Source organism: Mixophyes fleayi, chromosome 3 (assembly GCF_038048845.1).
Source record: "Mixophyes fleayi isolate aMixFle1 chromosome 3, aMixFle1.hap1, whole genome shotgun sequence".
In the NCBI taxonomy this organism is placed as follows: Eukaryota; Metazoa; Chordata; class Amphibia; order Anura; family Limnodynastidae; genus Mixophyes; species Mixophyes fleayi.
Window position 1 is genome coordinate 106,745,509 of NC_134404.1, and position 24,447 is coordinate 106,769,955.

Below are 24,447 nucleotides of genomic sequence, written 5' to 3' on the forward strand. Positions count from 1 at the left end.
GCATGCCATTCTACACACGCAGTGGCAAAGAGAGAATGAGGCCTTCACCTTTGGCTATTAGTGGCACATCCCAAAAAGTTACCCAGCCTACAATTGGTGCACAACTACTGTTACGCGTCAAAGCCGAGCTGCAAGATAACAGTGAGGCATTACAGGAGAATATTTGCTCTGATTCACAAATGACAACAATCCCTGTGGAGAGTCCATCCAACAGTGGGATGTCTAATCGTGAGCATTCTGCTGATGTGTGCCTTAATAGCCCGAGTGTAGCCGGTGATACCCAAATTGAGGATGCCACTTTGGAATTAGAAGAGGATGAGGGGGAGATTTGTGTAGGCGACGAGGGCGCTAATGAGGATGTTGATGATTATGATGCAGACAGATACCAAATTGGCTTTCTCAATTTCTATTTATATTCTAGATTATATAACGGCTGAATAGTTTTCTATTTTACTCCTAGTGGAGAGAGGATCTGATGGAGACAGATACCAAACTGCCTTTGTCCATTTCAATTTATATTGTACAGTATATAACGGCTGAATTTATTAGTATTTTATACAAGTGGAGGGGGGCCTAGAGAGACAGAAACCAATCTGGCTTTCTCCATGTCAATTAATATTGTACAGTCTATAATGGCGGAATTTTTTGGTATTTTATACAAGTGGAGGGGGGCCTAGAGAGACAGAAACCAAACTGGCTTTCTCCATGTCAATTAATATTGTACAGTCTATAACGGCTGAATTTTTTTGTATTTTTGACAAGTGGAGGGGGGCCTATAGAGGCAGAAACCAAACTAGCTTTGTCCATTTCAATTAATATTGTACAGTCTATAACAGTTGAATTTTTTGTTTTTTTAAACAAGTGGAGGGGGGCCTATAGAGACAGAAAGCAAACTGCCTTTTTCCATTTCTTTACATATTTAACTATAAGTGTAGGGTGTAATATACATCCAAAGACGATGGCTGCATTGCCAATATGCATAGATGAGAGGAAGACAATCTGTTTTGTGTGTAGAATAAATGAAGGCCTACCAACGAAGAATTAAACTGTTTTTTTGGATGATTTATTACCTCAACAAATAGATTACTTATCTCTAAAACAGTTGGAGCACTAAATTGGGTTATTTTAGGCCCAAAAACATTGATTTTCCAACAAAATAGCAAAACAAAACCAAACAAAACCAAAACCAAAACCAAAACACGCAATGGCGGTTTTGCAAAACCAAAACCAAAACCAAAACACAACGGTAATCCAGATCCAAAACCGAATCCAAAACCAAAACACGGGGGTCAGTGACCATCTCTAATGTGTATATACTGCAATATATCATTACTCAATGTGAAGAGCAGAGTTACAGTGAGCACATATTAATGAGCAAATGTAACAAAGGAATTATGATATGTATCCATTCTGAGTACATAAAATACACATATGCTTAGGAAATAAGGCAGATTTCAGCTATCCATTCCAAAGCCATTAGTAAATCAAGTTTACAGCTGTCTGTTTCAGAGCTGATAATGAACAATGAATCCTCTAGTAATTACGTGATTTGTGTAGTAATGATGAGAGACACTCATTCATAGATACCTGTATCAATCTAGCTAGTGATATAGTGATTATTTTATTGAATGTCAGGTTCATTGATTTGTTTAACATGTGAACTCATACAAAAAACAGTGTAGTGTGTTTCCTCTCCCTACGAAGATATTTAACCCATCAAAAAATTCACAGACAGTGTCCCCCTACTTCTGCCACCTGCAGTTCTTACAGCGCAGTCTCTTGCTGTATACATCAATCACACTGCATGACAGCTAAACATTCCTTTCTTATTTACGTTCTCGGACCTCTAAGTTTATGATAAACTGTATATCTATCTTCTTGCAGCTTCTTATAGGGAGGAGAGAGAATATTGCCTTGTCGCATTAGTGCATTATTCGCTAATCTCACTGTGTATACATCAATCACATTGCATGACAGCTAAACAATCCTTTCCTATTTTCATTCTTGAATAAAATAAAACTTAGATTTTATTCATACAGTTTGCACTAGTGTGAGTGCCCTCACCATAAGATCGTCTTATTCACTTTATTGAGTGCTGTATGCTGACAGCAGGGCTTTCTATTGACAAACTGTCATAGCAGTTTAGCACACTGCTGTAGGATTGAATGTTCTAGCTCTGTGTCTTCTGACAAATTCCTCTTTCAGCATTAGTGGGACACAAACAGGTCCTTGCCTATAAACTCCGTATACTATCTTGCCGCGGGACATACGTTTCCTGCGCCTAGCATAGAAGTTGCTACTGGCAGCTAGATTTATGAACGTAGTGACATGTCGTAGAGAAGCATCATTTCTGCCTCCTACACAATCTGGGATTTTAAATATGGGCTGCTGTGATTGTACATATTGAGACCACTGAGCCCTCCCCCCCCACCCCTTCTTTGCCAGCCATCCCCAGGTTGCCCCAGGTCCGAGATGCTGACCCTACCAGATGGCAGTTCATCGCATTTCCTGATGCTGAATTTGATGCTTAGGATGTGTTAGCTGGGTGTCAGGAGAGGACACTATGGAGAGACGCTGCTACTTTTCAGCCGATGGTTATGACAGATGAAGAGCAGAGATCTAAAAGGTAATCTGGTATAGTGTGTACACTGCATGCTGATCGGGACTTTTTATTTCCCCCCGGTTGTTGGGAAAATTGCTAAAAAATAGTTCGAATTTTGTTGTACTGTGTACCTAGCCTTAGGTATGTGTGCCAGGCAACTCTGTATGATACCACTGATTTTAAAAGAGCTGCATTTTCCACAAAAATTTTGGTCATTGGGCTAAGTCACAATTGTGGTTTCCAATAATATTTGGAACATATTAAAGTAATTTTGCAATTTTTACAGATCTAATTGCAACGGAGAGATCTTTAGTGTGACGACTGATATAAAATTCAGAGATTAGAAATCTAGCCAAAATTTGTAGCAGTTAATGATGCAAATTAGTGAATTTTCTGACTAACGAGACACGGCCTGTAGCTTTTACATTGGGTAAATAAGAACAGCGTTTTGAGCCGGCAATTTCGAAGCTCACAAACATAACTGAAAATAAAACGCTTAGCTACAAAATTGCAGTAAGCTATATATTATTTTACTGCAGTTGAAAGAAAAATAATTAGACCTGGAAAACTGCTAGTGTAATACTGCGTACATAAAAAATTATGTGATTTATCAGAGGTATGACGTACAAAGCAAGACTGAGAGTCTGTGCTCCCTAAAGATAAGTTTCCAACTAAGCTGCCATAAATGGCCTATACTCATGAGACTTGGCACTTTCATTTTGACTTAAATCTTAACTTTTGATGTCTTGAGTCAAACATGAAATTCCATTTTCCTTTACAAAATGTGTTTATTTACTTTCTTCAGATCTACAGATCAAAGTTGCAATTGTTTCAACTGTACAGTGATGTGATTGTTTTACATGGAAGCGTACTACGTCTGGAGCTGGATTCACACTGATAAGATGATGCATACATGATGTGCTCTATTGTGGACATAGCAAGTCTTTGTATTGTTTGCATCCTTTTCATCACCCTCTAGGGGAAGTAGATAAGAATTTTTTTTTTTTTTATTGGAAACCAAAGTCGGGGAAAACAGTTGTGTGAACAATTAGAGAAATAGGAAGTATTTAAAACACTGGCTGCAAAATCATTTTGATAGAAAGGTGGTTAACTGCCATCTATCATTTCCCTATATGTTTATATAATTGAGACACATCAACATGTACAATATATATTACATAATCTAAATACACGCACACACAGAAATGGATAAACCCACACTCCAAATGATTAGAAGCTGTAAAATATATTTATTGCTAGTCCCCAGTTTGCCCTTTTAGGTATTATATGCTATTCATGTAATTTCATCTACTAATTTCCTTCTTCCAGTGAAATCTTTTTCTATTCTCTACATGGTCTTCATCGGTTCTGTAGAAATATCATAGCTCTAGCAGTCCTAAAAATGATGGTGATAGAGAATGATTTACTACTACTTGAGCAGGGACCTCCTCCCTCCTGTCTCGCTACCTTCTCTTCTGCTCCAACCTCCATACATTTGCCATGCCTGGAGCCTCTGAAGTCTTGGTACTACTCGTTTATTGTTTTGTACTGTTATTCCCTGTACTGTCCATTGTTTGTATTGTGTACGGCGCTGCGGCAACCTTGTGGCGCCTTATAAATAAACGATAATAAATAATACTACTACCTGTGGCACCTGACTTATATACACAAACCTTTAATTCCTAGTAGCTGCTAAAACCGATGTCTAAATCAGTATACAGCCAGATAAACGAAGCTATAGAGGTACATGCTTACTGCTTGGTTCAGAGACACCCTATCCTGCAGGTCTGCCATGTAGCAGATAAATGGGCTAAGTTGCTCCCGCCATCTAAATGGTGGACTAACCTACTTCATAGGCTACACTCCCATGAATATTGGTGCAGTTCAAAAAAATATACATAGGGTGCTTTTTAAATATTGCCCAAAAAAATGACAAAATTATCAAGGAAAAAGGTAGACTTATTGCGGAGTAACGCTTCCCACTACATTGTCCATATTATATTTCAAATAAAGTGTATAATCTGCTGTCTCCTGGATTCCAAGGCGAACACGATTTAAAGCTGCATTTAGGTAGGGTTAAAAAATATCACCCTACCTAGGACTCCACTCAGAGTCCAGAGAGATAATCCATGCAGCCTTTATTCCCAGGGCTCAGTCGTTCATCTCACAGCCCTAGATTAAAGCATGCAGCTTTCTTATTGGTCTTCCCGCCTACAACAATCTCAGAAGACATTTTAGAATGGTGAATGATAGTAACTCCCCATTGGCTAACCAAGACGACAGCTTTAAAAGGTAATCTGCAAATAACAGATAAATAAACATTTACATCTATTTGTGGTATATGTCCACCAAATACCTCTTGTGCGTAAATGTATTCAAAGTATACTTTAAAAGGTATACCAAGCCTCTCCTTATGCATTTATAAGCTTTAAAACTGCTGCTTTTAAATAGCATTGTACATATAGCCTTGGGCTACACATACCTAGTATCTAACCTACTACATGCTTGTGAAGTAGAGCATAGTATACAAAAGGCAGCTTTCATTATTAGAGTCCACAATCCCATAGAACTGCTGCAGCCCTTTCTACAGCCACAGCACAGTTACAGCTCACATAGAACACCCCCTGGCCGGGAAGAAGGTTGCATATTGTTGGATCTTTTTTCTATACAATGACAGCTCTACAAAATATACATTGTTTTTAAAATATAGATTTCTGTATAATACAATAGTGTCAGAAATTGGGACATATAGTAATCTAGCTCAATACAGTAATTAGATGATGGTTAGATGGGTTATGGGGTGGAAAAAAGTACAATATATTTATTTACACCTCACTAAAATCCTGTGTAAATGCAATAATATCCTATATATACAATTTGGTATGGGTGTGACGTGACACCCAGGCATGGGCACAGTGAACTTCCTGTTTGATATTTACATGTCTCTTGAATGGCTGTTTTGTGACATTTGCAGATACTTACAGTTGAGTAGGTGGTTTGTCTTATTTTAATTATGTGATTACTTAACACCCAGCAGCTCACAATGGCCCTGTCACCACTAAACACATGAATCATTTCTGCCTTACTTGCTGCTCTTTTATAAGCATTGGATACAAGTATGACAAACAAGATCTTATTACTGGTGACATTTCTGTTTTTGTTTAATACAAAACAGCTGACTTCCAGTCATGTCTCAAAATCCAAAGAACGCTTCTGATTTGCATTTCTAATAGTGATGTTAAACAGATGAGCAATATTCAGAGAATTAAAATGAAAATAAAAGAAAAATATGTAATTCTCAGATGCTTGTTAGGGTCAGATTTCAGCAATGATCACCGAGGCTAGGGCGGCAGGCAGAGGTGATGGGGAGAGAGGACAATAGGGGTACAGGACATAAGATCTGATGATCACAGTGATAACAGAGTAGTATCAGCTTATATCACACCGGCATGAAGACTGTGAATAGTACATAGTGGGTGGAAGAGCAGGATATAACCAAATAAAATTCAGGCCTGTGTCTGCCTTGATGGGACGAGTATGGTCATCTCATGGAGGGGTAATATGACAGGAAAGAGCAATATCTCTCCGATATCAATATTTGTGAACCCTGGGGAATGCGATCACCATACTGGGAGTATTGAACTCACAGACAGAGCATTTGTAGCATTTAATGATGCAAATTAGTGGTTGTTCTGACTAACAAGACATATGCAATGAGAATATATGTAAAGGGCTGTTTGACACTAATGGGTCCTGGGCAAAGATCACACTAGTGCCCCCTGCAACAATTAAGGAACAGTTACACTGAAAAGACAATTTGGGTTGGTTTATACTTTCACCATCAATTATCACAAACCTTGAGTTTAACACGTTTTCACAATAAAGCAGTACTACATAAATGAATTGCTTAAAAATTCCTTTTATATGCTTCTGCAAGCAGAAGGTATACAGAGAGTTTAAAATCAGAACTCTTTTGTAGCTATGGAAAGGATTTTAACTACATTTCATAATTAGGTGCTTTGGTTAAACTTCATTAGCCTAACGTTATGTCTAGAGATATGTGAACGTTTAAAGCTTGGACACATTATCCCTGAGGAAGTCTATCTAGTACTGACAAAGTGCATAGGGAAACTGGGATCAGTTGATATTAAATAATCAGTGCCTCTTTTTGAAACTTGTAGGCCTCCATATTTTTATATATACAGTCATGGCAAAAGGTTTTGAGAATGACACAAGTATTGGTTTTCACAAAGTTTGCTGCTTCAGTGTTCTTAGACCTTTTTGTCAGATGTTGTTATGGTATACTGAAGTAAAATTACAAACATTTCATAAGTGTCAAAGGTTTTTATTGACAATTAAGTTTATGCAAAGAGTTAATATTTGCAGAGTTGACCCTTCTTTTTGAAGACCTCTGCAACTCGCCTTGGCATGCTGTCAATTAAGTTCTGGGCCACATACTGACTGATGGCCGCTCATTCTTGCCTAATCAGTGCTTGGAGTTTGTCAAAATGTGTGGGTTTTTGTTTTCCCATCTGCCTATTGAGCATTGACCAGAAGTTCTCTATGGGATTAAGGTCTGAGGAGACCATCCACCAAAAGTCTTCGCCTCCCTGTGCGTGCGGTTGCACTCACACTTGCCTGCTGCTATTCCTGAGCAAGTTCTGCACTGGTAGTGCCCCGATCCCACTGCTGAATCAAATTTAGGAGATGGTCCTTGCACTTGCTGGACGTTCTTGGGCGCCCTGAAGCCTTCTTCACAACTATTGAACCTCTCTCCTTGAAGTTCTTGATGATCCGATAAATGGCTCATTAGGTGCAATCTAACTAGCAGCAATATCCTTACCTGTGAAGCCCTTTTTGTGCAAAGCAATGATTACTGCACATATTTCCTTGCAGGGAACCATGGTTAACAGAGGAAAAACAATGATTTCAAGCACCATCCTCCTTTTAAAGCTTCCAGTCTGTTATTCTAACTCAATCAGCATGACAGAGTGATCTCCAGCCTTGTCCTTGTCAACACTCTCACCTGTGTTAACGAGAGAATCACTGACCTGATGTCAGCTGGCCCTTTTGTGGCAGGGCAGAAATGCAGTGGAAATGTTTTTGAGATAAAGTTCATTGTCATAGCAAAGAGGGACTTTGAAATTAATTGCAATTCATCTGATCACTCTTCATGACATTCTGCAGTATATGCAAATTGCCATCATAAAAACTGAGACAGCAGATTTTGTGAAAAATAATATTTGTGTCATTCTCAAAACTTTTGGCCATGACTGTATATTGTTTACTTTATTTTCCACCAAATCAGGGGTGTATTGCCCAGATACCAGAAAGTCTAATACAGATAAGCAATTAACAACTAAAGCTCGTTACCCAAAACACACTCACTAAGACCACAGATCCTATTACAATCAATCAAACACTGTATAAATTTTACCGTTTTCCATCTAATCCAGGTATGTTACCAGTAATTACCACTTTATGGTACTCAAGAGATATTGACTGGTTACGATATTTTATGAAATATATAATATAATTTTCAACTACCTCCATACTTATTTTATTATTGTTACCAACTTCAAACTGCTATTTTGCTACATTATTACGATTACCATTATTAACATGTTATAGTGATATATTTTATTTTCATTCTTTAATCAACCACCAATAAGATACATTGACTCATGTAAATAACTATTTTTCTCTAAAATCTATGATTTTTATTGATCTGACAAACCCAAACCCCTATTTTAAACATATTCATATATATATATATATATATATATATATATATATATATATATATATATATATAGATTACATTTGTATCAACATTTCTCATACCATTTCACCTGTGTGTATTGTGTGTCAGGAAAACAGCATTTCCCTTTTGACTTTAACGTGTCACTACAGTACGTCGTAAGATTTGTTAGCCAAAAGAGAGAAAACAGCCCAACCACTTAAAAGCACAGCAAAAACAGACTTCACTAACCCAGTACGGTAACCAGTAGTAAATGCATTTAAAATTAGTCATGTACATTTTATTTAACAATTAAATACTAACAGAATGCTGGACCTTTTCAATTGATCTACAACAGGGATTTTCTTAAAGTCTTTTATGAGTTCAAAGAATGTTATGTGTGCTGATGACTATATTGATTTGGAGAGTGTCATCTTAATTTGGAGCGCATAAAATTAATTTCTAGGTCATGTTTTAAAAACTGTATATACTTTGTGGGCACTGCAAAGAAATATAGGGAGTTTAAATTCATTTGCTAGACCAGTGGATTCCAAACTTTTTCAGTTCAAGGCACCCTTAGGGTCTCCATAATTTTTTCAAGGCACCCCTAAGCCAAAATAATTACCAAGTAGTCCCCCGCCTTGCTTACCACTGGCTCTGGCCGAGGCACCCCTGTGGGATCGCCGAAGCACCCCAGGGAGCCTAGGCGCACAGTTTGGGTACCACTGTGCTAGACTGTTAATATTGATTTACAGCATCTACTCACTTGGAAAAAATGAGATTCTTGCATCTGATACATATTCTTAAGAATTTAGCTTTTTTTAAAAAAATTCTTTTTTTTCCCCAATTGTAAATAGCTTGTTCAAAAATGCCTGCAAAGCACAGTATTTAATAGTAATAGTATTTAGTAGTATAAGTTTTACCTGTGGGTCTATTGGTCTGTGCATTGGCGGTGTCCGGGCTGACTGCACTCCACTGATGCTAAAGGACTCTGATCTGGGAGGCAGGTTTGGGTCAGATATCCTGTTAGCTACCTTATGTGGCATTGCAGGGGAGCTCTGGCGGTTGAGACGGGATCGTTCTTCTACCTGTGCAACAGGAAAACCGTCAAACAAATGAAGAAAAACATGCTGATAGCTAAGGCTACATCACACTCTCCAAACCAGGTTATTACTATGGAAGATGATATACTGCTCATAGTATAGAGAGCCCATCTATTACAAATTGTTAAAATAAATAAAATAAAAAAAAAATCATCATTATGGGCAGTATCTAATTTATAAGCCTGCACTTTACTGACCAATGAATAGAATATGAATCTACTGGTTTGAAAAGTAGTGTAAATAGCCCAATATTTTAGTCAGGTACAGTGCGCCCGTTGTTACACACAGCTGCTTCCTGTGTGTAGGCGACAGGCGCACTTAGTGCATCATGTGGAGTACTGTGGAAAGAGAAACAGTGGTGACGTCCTCCATGAAAAAGTGCAGGTACTCGTCGTGTGCATTGAAGAAAATATTATACAGCTACCTTTAACCTATATACACACAATAAATGACTCTAGACACAAGTATGGATACTCTTGCTCAGAGATTAAGCTCAAAATTACTCAATTTGTGGTTCTGCTTCATATGTGCTCTGCTATCCAAATTACTTAGCAGCTTTGTAGTGTGGTCTTCAGTCACACAATGGCGCAATTTAACCGCATTGCATGAAATTAGATGATTAGTCTCATTCAGATGATTTGTGTTTGATGGGGTGAGCAATTGATCGCTCAGTCTGGAGATTTTAGGCAATTTGGGGCGGAAAGAGCTTTTTGAAATAGAGAAAACAGAAAGCTTTTTTCATCTCTGGCTGATTTATTTAATAAAATGAAGGGCTAAACTTCAGCAAGACTTCTCTACCCCGCTGTGTTTATTGCGCATGTACAGAAATGTGCACTCTCTTGCGGGCATTAACACACTGGCAAGAGCGGATAACGCTATCCTCAGATGGCATTGGCAATCAAGTCCTAGCTCCAAAAAGCAAAGCTTTATAAACTGCCCTATTTTACTGCCCCCGTCGTTGCTTTAATGAATGCCAGAGATCTGTAATATCTCCAGCATTACACTGTTGATGTATATCTCAGTTACTTAAATCTTGTAATCCGCAGGATTTAAGGCTATGAACGGATTAATAAATAGGCCCCTCAGTCAATCAATTGTGATTAATCACTTACCATAAATCGCCCATTTTGCATGAACTTGTTTCCTATGGCGTGCAAATCATAGAGATACATGAGGGTTACCTCCAGCATATAATACATAGACCCCCTAAATACAACTTTACTTATATGAAAATAGCTACTACTAACATCCACAAATGTAAAAGTTCATTTATTGTTACAGACCTTGAGGTGTTTGGCATTTGTTTACATTTGTAAGTAACTCCCAGCTGTGGTCAGCCATTTTCAACAAATTGAGGTTAAAAAATTTACCCTTCAAAAGGGATTATGAACAAGAAGTGAAAATATTCCCTAAAAATCACTGCTTCATCTCAGATATAATCAGTTCTGATAAGCTTCTGAGACTTTTACATATAGATCTATGAATATTATTAGTAGCACTTTTGTATAAGTCAACTTGTATTTTAGTGGTCCCTTGTAATAAGGGTACATAATCGATTTTTAGTGTCTGTGATTAAATCAATGTAATTAAAATCACATGGAAACACTGCTATTTTCTTGATTAATTGCCTCAGATTATTATCTCTAAAATTTTATTACAGAGGTAAAAACAGCAATTCCTGCCCTGAATTACCTATTGCATTAATGAGCGATTGATTGCTTATACCATTATTGTCAGGCGACTGTGCTTAAATTGCAGTTTCACGTAATCAAAAGATATGATCACACTACGTAGCGATTAAAAATACTTAAGTAACACCAATATTCACCATACCGTGGCTGTGCCGACAGTCCCAGTGAAACCCCTCCTCGCATACCGCTTTCACTAGTGAGGGATCCAGCAAACCCAGGGAGCTTGGCTTTTCGCAGCTTAATAAATTGTTTAATGCTGCTGTCCCAATAGAGGTCTATGGTGTTAAAAACATTGGGTACAGTAATAAGCTCCAGCAATTAGGTTAAGACAGTAGAAATCTCTGATTTTGCCGATGTTAACACTTTGTTAAATAATAAAAAGCGGACATGGAGCCTTTTGCCTGCGTTTACCCCGGCAGTTTGACTATTCACCGCTGGTTAAATAGACCACTTAGAAAGAACAGTGGTCACAGTCAACAGCTCTTCAGCAGTTGTTAAACTACAATTCCTATCAGATGCATGGTAAGGTATGCTTCAATTTGTTGTTCCGCGTCAGTCGGACAGACACAGATTGCATCTGTGTTAAAAGATGGAAATAGGGTCATGTATTGGAGAGATGATAGGAGGAGTAGGAGATGCTGAGAAACAGGAAATTATGGATTAGTCATATATATATGGGGAGACATAGGGTGGTCAAAAAGGAAGTCCTTGGGGAGGGGGGGGGGGTTTAACTCCACGCGTTGATCCATTATTACCATTAGTACAGTAATTTTAACGCAAATTTCTGTTCATGGCTCAGATAGTAGCGGTAATAAAGCGCAGCTATTCTTTAGAACAATGCGAGAAATTAAAATTCCCTCTTTGGACTGCAGAAAATGGGAGATTTATAACAATTAAAAGGAACTGAAGACCATACATCGACTAGTGAAAAAAGTTAGTCGTAAAATACCAATTATTGGAGACTTGTTTGTTTTCCTAAAATGAAGCTTTGTCTACTTGAGCTTATCATTTAAATGCAGAAATATTGGTTACAACACCTGTGAGTACTTGCACATTTTCACCCCTGGAAGACACAGTAGCGCAACTATATTGCTGGCCATGCAAACTGACCCCGTCTAACAGAGATTTCATCGTAGTGTCTGAAACATGCTTCTAAAATAACAGACAAGAAATGGACAAACGCACACCGCACTTCTAAAAGAAAGGTTTAAGAGTATTGCATACAACGGACATAATCTGAGAAAGAGTCATTGTTAATCAGGAGTCCACCACCAACCGTTTACATTCAGAAATATTAGATTAAAGTGATTAGACATAATCTATTAAAGTTTTATAATGGCAGTATAATACCGTCAAATACCAATTTTCAGTTGTTTTTATTTTGATTGCTCAGCAGCTGGATTTCTAAAAATGCTATTTACTCATAATTTAAAATTAAAAAAAATATATATATAGGCATTATATGTACATTGATATATTTGCATGAAATACCCTTACTAGAAAACAACATCATCCTAGAATGTGCTTCTGGGATGCGATGGGGGTGAATGGTGTATTAAAGATAATCTGCTTACCAATTTACCCCAAAAAGAAGAGTAAAAGTCAAGTGTGTATAGTTACACTGGCTACATATACTGCTGGTCTCCAATACTTGGACAACACAATATTTTTCAGAGAGCTCACACATTGGTCTTTACTTATCCCCCCATGTCATGGTACCAGAGAATCAGTGCAATATGTTTATACAGGTAAACAGTAGTTGGTGAATCTAGGTCTGGCTACTTAATGAGAAGTCATCCCTGGCCATCCATGGACTAATATTCATTTTATTGTCAGGATCACTGAAAAAACGACTATAGTGGGAAGTTACTATTGCTATAGAAAGCGGAGACAGCACTCCTCAAGTATTTGTTATCGTAGTTGCTGAATATTAAGCGTGGATGTTTCTACTTTAACACAAGATCTAAAAATCTGTTCCGTGTTCATGTCGGATGCAATGGCACGGATTTCAGTGGCACTGGGATCATTGTGCAGCTCTGACAATGTCCTGCGGCTAGATTTACTAAACTGCGGGTTTAAAAAAGTGGAGATGTTGCCTATAGCAACCAATCAGATTCTAGCTGTCATTGTGTAGAATGTACTAAATAAATGACAACTAGAATCTGATTGGTTGCTATAGGCAACATCTCCACTTTTTCAAACCAGCAGTTTAGTAAATATACCCCCTGGTCTTTTAGTGAATATAGATATTCATAGAAGTAATAACTTCCTTGTCATCTGTTCTAAGTTCTAGTTTTTATTGAAAGAATAAAGTACTACCATTGGGTATGGCTAGATTTATGTCGGTAGTGAACACAGAATGTATACCCCAGGCAGGTTATACTTTCAGCCTCCACTTGTTATTAGACACTGGTAAAACAAGTTCCCCAATTTAGAAACTCAATACGAATGCATACAGGCTAATTATGATTAAAGACTTTTACTAGCCTTAATTTAGCTTCCAGTAGCTATTATACTATTGCATATTTGTCAATAAATCTAGAACTGTGACTACCACAAGCCAGAATATTACAGCTGGGTTATATCATTCATAGCAACATTACGCAATCCAATATTGGAATTGTGATGTCACTGCTCTAAAAGAAATTGTTTTTTAATCGGGTGTTTATGGGGTGTGCCTGCTTAGGACACTTGTTTAAATTGCACAAGCCTGAAAATGTTAACTCAAAATACTGCCAAAATATATGTATGCCAGAAATAACAAGACAACAGTTAAACGATGAGAAACAAGCTTGAAGCTGGTGATGCAGGGGGCAATGCTGGCAAACACAGCAAGTAGAGACCAACCGATAAAGACAGCTGTTAGTGACTGATAGAAGACAGACATAGTAAAGTAAGAAGCCCATCCAAGGGAGCTGTTAGGAATCGTTGGTACAAATTACCGTGGGGATTGTGTTTAGATTTAAGCCACCATCGCCAGTTGTTATCTGGGGTTAATACATGCTTTTAACAGCAGGTATGAAATTTTAATATGTCTTGTAGAAGGCAAAGACTCCCCAGACGTACACTATTCATGCATGACCTCTCCTTCAGTGAAGTAACACTTATACACAAGGATAACTATCTCCCCTGTGCCTATTTTGTCCTTCACAGTTGCATGTTTAATGGTTCATGCATGTAAATTTTGGTAAAGAAGCGAAACCTCTCATGACCTTGGAAAATCCCGTGTCCCTGGCTGGACTACATCCTTGTGATCGGGACCCTTTAAGGGACGTTACTGATTTTCTCCCTGGTTCATTCTCTTGTGAGTTCACTTGGAGTAGGAATCTCACTTCATCATCTAGAGATTGCACTTCACTCTGTGTTGCTTGTGACCAGGGCCCTGATTTGGAAATCTGAATTGAAGGCAATATCATGGGTGGAGCTAAGTTGTCCATTTTCACACGACCTGATGCTTGCAGGTTCTGAGAATTTGGCCTAGGTGAGGGCTGCCAACTAGAAGATGCATCTTTGGTAACCAGGGGCACCTGCTGCTCGATAACAGAAGGGTGCTGCTGCTTAGCTGGAAGAACAGGCGAATTACTAAGAGATCGCTGTTGAACCTGGGAGTGGGATCACACAAAATTATACTATTACAACACAACATAAAAAACTGACAGTGACAAATTAGATCATTAAATGGAGCAAACACGTCACATTCCTGCAGGATGCGGACACAGAGCATAGGCTAGTTTTCTTCATCCGCGTCATTGCTAGCAATGCTTTCTTTTTTGGCCTTCTTTGTAACCAGAAATTATTGTCACAAACCAATAATCCGAACACAGAATATCTATAATATAAATGTCTAGTGGCGTGTGTTAGTCTGTCTGTGTGTGGAAAAAATAAAACCAAGCTGCAGCGCCACCTGCTGGGCGGAGTTATACACTGACCTACCAAATTCTTAGTGTGTGTGGAAAAAAAAATTCAGAAAGGGCTGAAATTTGGTATACTAAGATGTTTTTAATTTGTTAATTGTTAAAAGTGTTTATAAAGATTTAAAAAAAAATATATATATATTTCTTGAAGGAGAAGTGACAGTTGGGAGTGGTTGGTGGTTGCCGGGGGTGACAGTGGGGAGTGGTTGGTGGTTGAGGCCTGGGCTATGGCCCAAATGCATGACAAGAACCTTTTTAACACCTTAAGTAGCTTGATTTGACTAGAATGCATGAGTATCATGCACGGGTTAACTTGTTTACAATATGTACTGAGAATTGCATATGCCAGATATAAACCAAGCACGTTCTACAATCAGTTCAATACAGCCATTCCTGCCAAATCGTGGTACTGTGATGGAACATACCACCTTATAATGCACAAATATAATTTATGTTGTGGCAACCTAGTGTCCATAGTACATGGTATAACAAGTGATGACACCCAGCTTACCACTTTCTTATGTTTCTACTGGGGATTTTTAATTTAATATATTTATTACTTTTTTTTTATGTACTTGATTCAGCTGGAGACGGTGTGTTGGAGCATATATGTCTTCTAGCATAACAATCAGTGATTATCTATTATTACCAGCAGAACCTATTTATTTCTATAGGAAGATCCTTCCATGTGGAGGTAGGTACCATGAATCCCTGTTGGCAATTTAGATTTTTGTCTAATTCTCATACATCCACATGAATATTTTACATGGCGTTTATTCACTGTGGTGAATGGCACATGTGGAAAAGTTATTAGCAGAGATTGTTCAAAAATTGTAGTGTTTTGTGGGTACAAAGATGAAAACTATTTGCAATTTTACAAGGCACGTCTATGTAAGTTTACCGTAAGTACATGCATTATTTAGTAAACATAAATGAATATTGATTAAATGCCTTACTACAGCTGTCAGAAAATAACCCACAGTCTCAGCTGATTTAATGATTGAAGAATGGAGGGATATTATGGATTTAAAATGAATAAAACATGAAGTACAAATCTGGGGAGTTTTAAAACGGAACTACATGGCACTGCTGTAGATTAAAGTCAATGAATGCGTCATGAGACAAAACAATCTGAAACAGAATAAGCATCAAGACATTAAAAAGTCTGCCAAATGAAACGGAGCACATCACAATACCGAATCAACATCATGTTTTAAGTCAACAACTCAAAATAAATTTTACAGGTACATTAAACCAGAAAACTTTCTGCATGTTGTATTAGTTTATCCAGTTGTTACAAACAGACACCAATTCTTGACATCTAATGTGGCCCCCCTGCTTCAAAGCTAAATGGACAGCGGCCATACCTCTTTCGCCCATGCTGGTTTCTCTGCAGGGTTCAGCCCCTCTTTGTAGTGATATAGCTTCTTATCTGGTGGCCTCTGCTCTTGCTGCCTCTGCTGCTGCTGTTGTTGTTGCTGCTGTTGCTGAAGGGAAACCAAATAGTCTCGCTCCTGCTGCAATTGTCTTTGTAGCCTTTCTGCTTGTCTTTGTTCTTCTAGCTGTTTGCGCTTATACTCCTTTTGGACAAAGGACATATTAGATTGTCATGGGTCTGTGATGGCTGGAAATTTTCTAAATCAATGGTAGAAGCTATGTTTTCAGACACATTCATATACCCAAATAACTGAATATTAGTGGCACCCCTAAAGTATAGCCAGTATAAGGTGTCTGCATTATAACTGTTTTGTGAGTAGTGCCATCATGTAAGGTCACAAGAATCCGCATGGCGGTAGCAAATCTTCTAAGATTGCATGTTCGTGCACGACAGTTCTGTCTATGTTTATACAATACATGCAGGGTTGTACATCTCTACAATAGTGACTTTGAGAAATACATACGGATACGTTTTGCAGAGAATCTCATATTTATAAACCAGGAATAACAAAGAACATCCTTTGCGCCTAAATCTTTTAAGACAATTTATTACTGCAAACAACATATGGCCTGGAGGGCAAGAATAAGTGGCCAGTGGTTAACATTGGCATAGGGCTTCCAGAACTTTTAAATTACAAACCGGAACACCCATGTCACCTGAATTTCTAGAGGTCATGAAATCCACCTGATACTTCCATTTAGGCCCAAAGCAATATAAAACACTTATGACAGCCTACTGACCCTTTCTTGTTAATGTTAGTTCATCAGTAGTCTATTGGAAAATAAGTATTGTGGAAAAGGGAGAAAAAAAAATGTAAATCCAGAAGCCGTGGCAGCTTTACATTACCAAGCTATTATGGGAAGGAATACAGTTGTACCACAAGCCATGTCCTCTCCTGGAGCCTTGTGTATTGTGCTGTGTGACTGATAGCACAGACCCATGTGACCTAGTATGTAGCCACACGGCCATACAGCGTAATACACTAGGATTTAACTTGAGTTGCTCATTAATTGCAGCAGCACTGGCCTGCTTACTAATTATTTCTTACATTTACTCCACACCGGCCCGTTTACTATTAAATTTACATTGAAGATGAAATTGTTTGTGCTGAGTATGTGTGTGCTATTTATTTGGTCCCTTTGCGGTCTTAAACAGCTGAGTCACAATGGCAGGATCGGTTATCATTCACTGTTACTATTATTATTATTAGCAAATTGGGAAATTACTGTATGTTGTGCCACAGTGGCCTTCAACAGCCAGATGGTGTACTGCGGCATGGCTAACATGTTTCAGGCATGGCTTTCACTTAACACAAATAAATCATAAACTGAATGAAGTGTTTTTGGACAACATGCAAGGGTCATGCCATGCGTCATGAAAAAGATGGTTGACAAACACTGGATGTCGTGCACAAACACATGATGGAGTAGACATGCTGGAGTAGGGCACATGTTCATTACCAGAAGCAGAGCTTGTTCCTGCAATAATTGCTGCTGCAAGATCTCTAACTGCCTCTGCTCTTCCTCTAGCTGTCGCCTGATGTACTCCTGGCAGGGACAGTATTAGAAAGAGAGAGAAGGGAGAAGTCTAGAGATTAGGGAAATAGTACACTAGAGACCACAGAAGCAGATTAGAAAACGTACAAATTAGGAAAAGGACCTAATCAAGAGATCTAAAATAAATTGTACAGTGCAGCAAAATATTTTAGTAAAAAAAGCTGACACAACAATTTTCTTTAATGAATCTGACAGGAGTCTCCGATCACCCTGTGCGGTTAGAGAACCCTGCTCCTCACACTATCTAATGCTCAGTCTGTGGTTTCTTGCTTACCTCCATATCATGATACTGCCCCTGTCACATGCAGTACTTCTCTTGCACACATAACTAACATAAGTGGACAGGATCAGCACAGTCGTCTCATGAAATAATCTGCTGCTGTAAATAATCTGATTATCTGGTTGGCTGCAGTTCTGCCATGTTAGGCCAGGTACCCACTGGCATTGCATTAGCGTTTTTAATGGTAGTGAAGAACCAGAGTAGACACGCATTTGACATGTGTTTGCTACTAGCGGTTTTTTGCACTGTTTGGAGCTCATATTTTAAAACCGCTAGTATCAACTATCAGGGGTATGGTGAAACTGGAAATGATTAAAAACGCATGTGACTAACACAAGTGGGTACAAGGCCTTGCCATCAAAAAGACTGGGAAAAGAAAGACTTCGTTAAATCATGCCACACCAAAGGTAAAGTAAACAAAAGAATGGTCTGACTGTGCTCTTTACTAACACTGTGTTTATGTTGTATATGTTTAAGAAACATTTCAAATTGATCCCCAATTGAAGGATAAGGTTAGATAGTTACATAGTTAGGAAGATTGGAAGAAAACAAGGAAATACACAGGTCCTTCAAAATCTGCACTTCATAATAGTCAATTCATTTTGTGCAATATTTTTACTTGTGTGAAATTAATTATTATCCCCTCAATAAGCTTACCACCCTTTACAAAACGTCCTTGAATCTCATTGTTTTCCATTAATAAAAGTTTACACAACTGCTCGTTGTGAACGACCGGCGTATTTATCACTGCGGTACCTACTCTGGTAATGCCATCTCAGGATGGCATTATCAGAAGCGAGGTTGGCATTAACAAAAAAGAGAACACTGAATTTGTTCATAATTTTTAACAGAAGTTCAAACCGCATGTGAAAACACATTGAATCTATATGCGTTTAGTATGCTGTTCGTAAGCGTTATACCCACTGTTGAGTTGCACTGGACACATCTGTATTAGTTGCAAATGCATCGAGGAATAAAGTGACATGGAGCTTTTCCCATTAATTTCAATAGCCCATTCTTTTCAATGGGGTTTCCAGCATGTCAGAACACCACTGAGTCTAAGGGCTAGATTTACTAAGCTGCGGGTTTGAAAAAGTGGGGATGTTGCCTATAGCAACCAATCAGAGTCTAGCTTTCATTTATTTAGTACCTTTTACAAAATGATAGCTAGAATCTGATTGGTTGCTATAGGCAACATCCCCACTTTTTCAAACCCGCAGCTTAGTAAATCTAGCCCTAAGAGTCTGTACTAAAAAGTACTGGGGCTGATCCCTGGCTTCTTGGGTTTTGGAGGCCAGGTTAATGAAAATGATTGGGACTCTTGGAGGTCCCACTATGATGGCTCGAAGTCCCTAAAAAGGTCTTAGGGGCTTCCTCATGTCTTATCTTTTGATATCTCCACCATCATCTTCTGCAATTTCAAGATCCCACTGCGATTTCACAGATCCCACTACAATGCACAGTGTCCTTGTGCCTACAAACTACTATCACTAACCTCCACTCTTGGCCTCCTAGTGAACTGTTCTTCTACTAATTTGGATGGCCAATGCCTTGATCTCGTTTTGTCTACAATATGTTCAGATTCTGACTTCCTTAACGCTCATTTCCACCTTATCACCTGCAATCACCACCTTACCACCTGCAAGCTCTACTCCATTACCTTAATCTCTCTGCTGTCAAATTCTACCAAGCTTTCACGCACCCGCAGAATTCTCAGTTCTATTAATTATCAACAACTTCTATCTCTTTCCACCAGCTTCTCTCCACAATTTCTGCATTCTCCTCTCCAGATCTGGCAGTACCATATGTTAACCAAACTGAACATAAGCCATTGATCAAGTGGCTCCAGCTACCTCTTTATACTCTGCATCGACCACAATGACAGTCAGACACACTAAAGAAATAAGATGCCTGTAAAAAAAAAGTTTCTCGCATAGTAGAAGAACATTGGCAAATGTCTCGTATTTCTAATGAATTCCTCACAAATAGTACTATCTAAAATAACTTTTAAAAAACCTCTGGACACTGCCAAACACACATACTTTCAATCTCTTCTTATACAAATCCTATATTCACTAGATGTTCAGGACACTGTCCTATCCTGATTCTCATCCTAATTGTCACATTGCTCTTTCAATGTTTGTTTCTCTGGATCAATCTCCTTTCTGCTTCCTCTGTTACTTGGAGTACCACAAAGCTCAGTCCACTTTCCTCTGTTCTTCTCCATCTACACCACTTCCCTTGGAAACCTAATAAGCTTCTCTGGATTTCAGTATCATTTCTATGCAGATCTATCCTCTCCAGATCTCTCACCATCTGTGTTGGGCCACCTCAAACTCAATCTTATAAAAGCCAAGCTACGAATATTCCAACCAGCCAACGAAAATACATACCTGATATTACTATTTCTGTTGACAACACAACAATAAACCATACCCCCACGTTCACTGCCTAGGAGACATCTTCACTCAAAACTGTCCTTTGTTACCCACATCCAACCCGTATCCACATCTAAGAAACATTTCCAGGATATGCATGTATCTTACACAAGACACTGCTGAAACTTTAATTCATGCATAAATAATCTACTGAATTGACAATAGCCTCCTTACTGGTTTTCCCATAACCAGACTTTCACCCCTACAATTTATTTTGATTGCAGATCCTAGACTAATTTTCCTCGTACAAACGCTCTGTCAGTCCCTCCATTGGTTGCCTATATTTCAATTAATCCAATTTAAAGTAATTCTAATATACAAGTCCATAAACAAAACTCCCAAGCACAACCAACATACATCTTGTAAATTGTTTCAAAATATCTCTTAATCTGACCCCCTTTGAGCTGAGCTCATCCACACTCATTACCAACTCCCATTCCCATCTACATGAAGTTTTTGGGGCTGCACCCACTCTGTTCAATGCCCTCCATTGTACAAGTAGACTCTAGTCTCCAAACCCTCAAGTTTCCCTGAAAACTCACGTCTTCATGCAAACTTATCAAATTCCCAAAACCACCCTCTTAACCTCCCTAGACTACTCTACCTGATTATCTCCCTTCTACATAGTTCACACAAAAAATGTATTCTCTTTCCATACTCAAACAACCCTCTGACCCCAAACAAACATTGCAGTGTGACTGCAATCTGGCTGGAACAATATGCAATAAATGGCACAACCTCATTTATCTACCCAGTCTTGATTTAGTACTGTGTTTATTCTTAATTATAAAGCAGTATGTAAATAAATATTATATTATTAATATACAGTAGTTATCACATGAAGGACAACAGACCTTCTCATGCTCAGCCCGCCTTCGTTCCTCCTCTCTCCGCATCTGTTCCTCATAACGCCGCCTCTGGTCTCTCTCCTGTTGTTTCCTCATTTCCTTTTCTCGTCTTTGCTGCTAAAAAAAAAGAAAAGAAAAGAAAAACAAAACAAAACAAAACAAATAACCTTTAATAACTTGCATCACAGTACCTTACTTATTTAATACCAGATAAATAATGTTGCCGCATCATGTAAAATACCTAGGCAGGTTTATAGTGCATAGCTCATAATTCAGACCACAGTATTACATTAGAACATTCATCCTCACTTTCTTAACCCAGATAATTTATGCATACATGTAATTGAAAACTCGATGGGGAAAATTAATACTTACAATAAAATATAAAAAAAAAGCCACAAGCAAAGTACTAAAATGCATTTATACACTACAGAAACAGCTATCAAATGTTAATACAAATTTATGAAGTGAAAAAAAAAAAGTACTGTGACCAACATACAATCAAAATTATATTGCACTTTAATATGAGCTTGTTAGTGGCGAAAGAATGCAACTGGAAAATACTTACAAATAACTAACTGCAAAGTAAGAAAACAAATGTGCGCATAAATAAAATAAGAGATGGTCAGTAAACAGCGTTTCAGATGGATTTGTCCTACATACATGACTATGCATATTGGGCCTAATTCATTAAGGAGAGTAAAGCAAAAAAAAGGAGTGACTTTCCACCTTGGCAAACCCATGTAGTAATGCAAGGGGTGCAAATTAGTTTATTATTTTCCATGTAAGAAAAATACTGGCTGCTTTTTCATGTAGCACACAAATACGTGTTAGCTTTACTGTTACAGAAATTTAAAGCTGATCTAGGACAATGCACTAACCCAACTATAAATCTGTCCCCACATTTTAAAGTGTACCTCCCCCTCCAATGCAACATGGTTTTGCCAAGGTGCACATTTATTTCCCCAACTTTTAATGATTGCTATAAGCCTATAACATATATTCCATACTACAAATATGTTAGCAATAGGCAAATACTGTCCTAGCAAAAACCTCATCCACACTAAACTAATGTATTAGATCACACAGATCACTAAAAGACACACTGCCATTTAGGTCACAGGGTCTGTTTACAAACGGTCACATATACTGTCATCAATCAAGGTTTAGCAATGTTAGTGCTTCAAAAGACCTAGTTCAATTCTTTGAGACAGTATAGTACATGTGAAGTCACTCCTATCAGGAACACACAGTAAAAAGTAACAATTAACACTAATAAAAGGGGACATTTTTGTTTTAGACCTATATTGGTGTTTAAGGCTAGGTACACACTGAAGAATTTTCCAACCAACGTGTTATCTACAACGACTTTCCCTTCAACCAAAGGTCTGATTGCTCGGACAATTAATGCGTACACACTAGTCATGTTTTAGACGATTAACGAAAGACTGAACGTCCAGAAAGCGACTTTTCACCACCATATTGTCGTGAGCAAAGATTAGAAATTTGTACACAAACGACTATGTAACGATATTCCCAAGAACTTTAAATAAGGGGCAGATAATAACACCACACCACGTGGGACTGGTACACGCCCCCAAAGGAGTCGCAGTTCGAGGAACTATCGGCACTTGGTCTTAGACCGATCGTAAAATTATACACACTACATGATCGTTAGGTGGATTGGTCGGAAAATATTAAACAGTACGACCAACAAAATGAGCTGCCAATGGACACTTTGGCACGACTTTCTACCATCGTGTCACTATACACACTAACCAAACTTTCGACCGAATGGTCGTATGTCGGCTGATTTGCCCGATTATTGGACAAGAACGCTTCACCTAGCCTAAGTCCAGTGAATCTAATGAGTGGCTATAATCCAATTAAAAAAAACTATTTGAAGGACCTGGAGCGGTAGAAACATTCCCGACCTAGACATAGGCAGAGATAGAAGTTAGTTAGATTACATGTTAAATATGTTATTTGTATGTTGGAACTAAAAAAATCTCAATAAAAATACTTTATTACCGAAATTCTAAACATGCCTAAAAGTATCATTTATTTTTGGTAAGAAAATCAAAAACATTAAACTAATTGTTTTTAAATAGCATGGAGAATGTTGGACTGATGGCCATCGTACTCTTCAAAAATGTTATACTTGTTCATTATGTCATTAACCTTTTGTAATGTATACTTTAATCTGTACACTTTCTTTCCTTTTCTCCTCATCATTAAAGTCAAACACTACAGGAAGCTCAAAGCGGATTATCAACATACATTGATTTTCTATTTCCAGCACTCATTGCTTAAGATCATTTTCAACATTCCTACAGCCCTGTGATTGTCACCTAATTACAGTTAAACTCCTGGCAGTTATACAAAAGCTATAGAATGTAGTAAAAATATGTGTCATATAAACCAAATTGTCCAGAATATGACCTGGATGAAAATTATAGCTGCTTAACTACAGTGCACAGAAAGAAAAAAAAAAAGATTAATTTTAAAGCATGAGTTGAGGCGTTAAGTAGCAGCAACCATTCAATATCCTCTTAACTTAGCCTGATAAAAGATGGTTGCAATTGTGTTGGTCTACATCCTTTCAGCAAATAAATGCAGTTTTTTTTTAATGCAGCTTGTCCCATTTCAGGGTGTGCACGTCAAGACACTTGAAAAAGACTATTGATCTCTATGGGAGCACATTGTGGATATACCCACTAGGGATTAATATGACAGATTTAACCAGCATTGTGTGGTATTTTTCCCCATTTATGTCTATGTTCCATTCAATTCTATGGCCCATTTATTTCAAGCGGGGTTATGCACTGCATAGAAAC

At 38.1% G+C, this 24,447-nt stretch overlaps 1 protein-coding gene across 12 annotated transcripts in view; it reads right to left on the minus strand.

Annotated features, from left to right (window-relative positions):
* The window catches only part of TNIK (TRAF2 and NCK interacting kinase), a 261,739-nt gene that overhangs the window by 53,600 nt on the left and 183,692 nt on the right, over nucleotides 1-24,447 (minus strand). For 4 of the 12 annotated variants that reach the window (XM_075202123.1, XM_075202118.1, XM_075202122.1 and 1 more), the window contains exons 13-17: nucleotides 21,617-21,727; nucleotides 17,949-18,035; nucleotides 16,418-16,630; nucleotides 14,349-14,738; nucleotides 9,266-9,430 (exon numbers count right to left, since the gene is read on the minus strand). In XM_075202123.1, the coding sequence (XP_075058224.1) occupies nucleotides 9,266-9,430; nucleotides 14,349-14,738; nucleotides 16,418-16,630; nucleotides 17,949-18,035; nucleotides 21,617-21,727 (966 nt within the window). The remainder of the gene's footprint in view (nucleotides 1-9,265; nucleotides 9,431-14,348; nucleotides 14,739-16,417; nucleotides 16,631-17,948; nucleotides 18,036-21,616; nucleotides 21,728-24,447) is intronic. The other 8 variants (XM_075202126.1, XM_075202124.1, XM_075202128.1 and 5 more) reach the window with 4 other exon arrangements.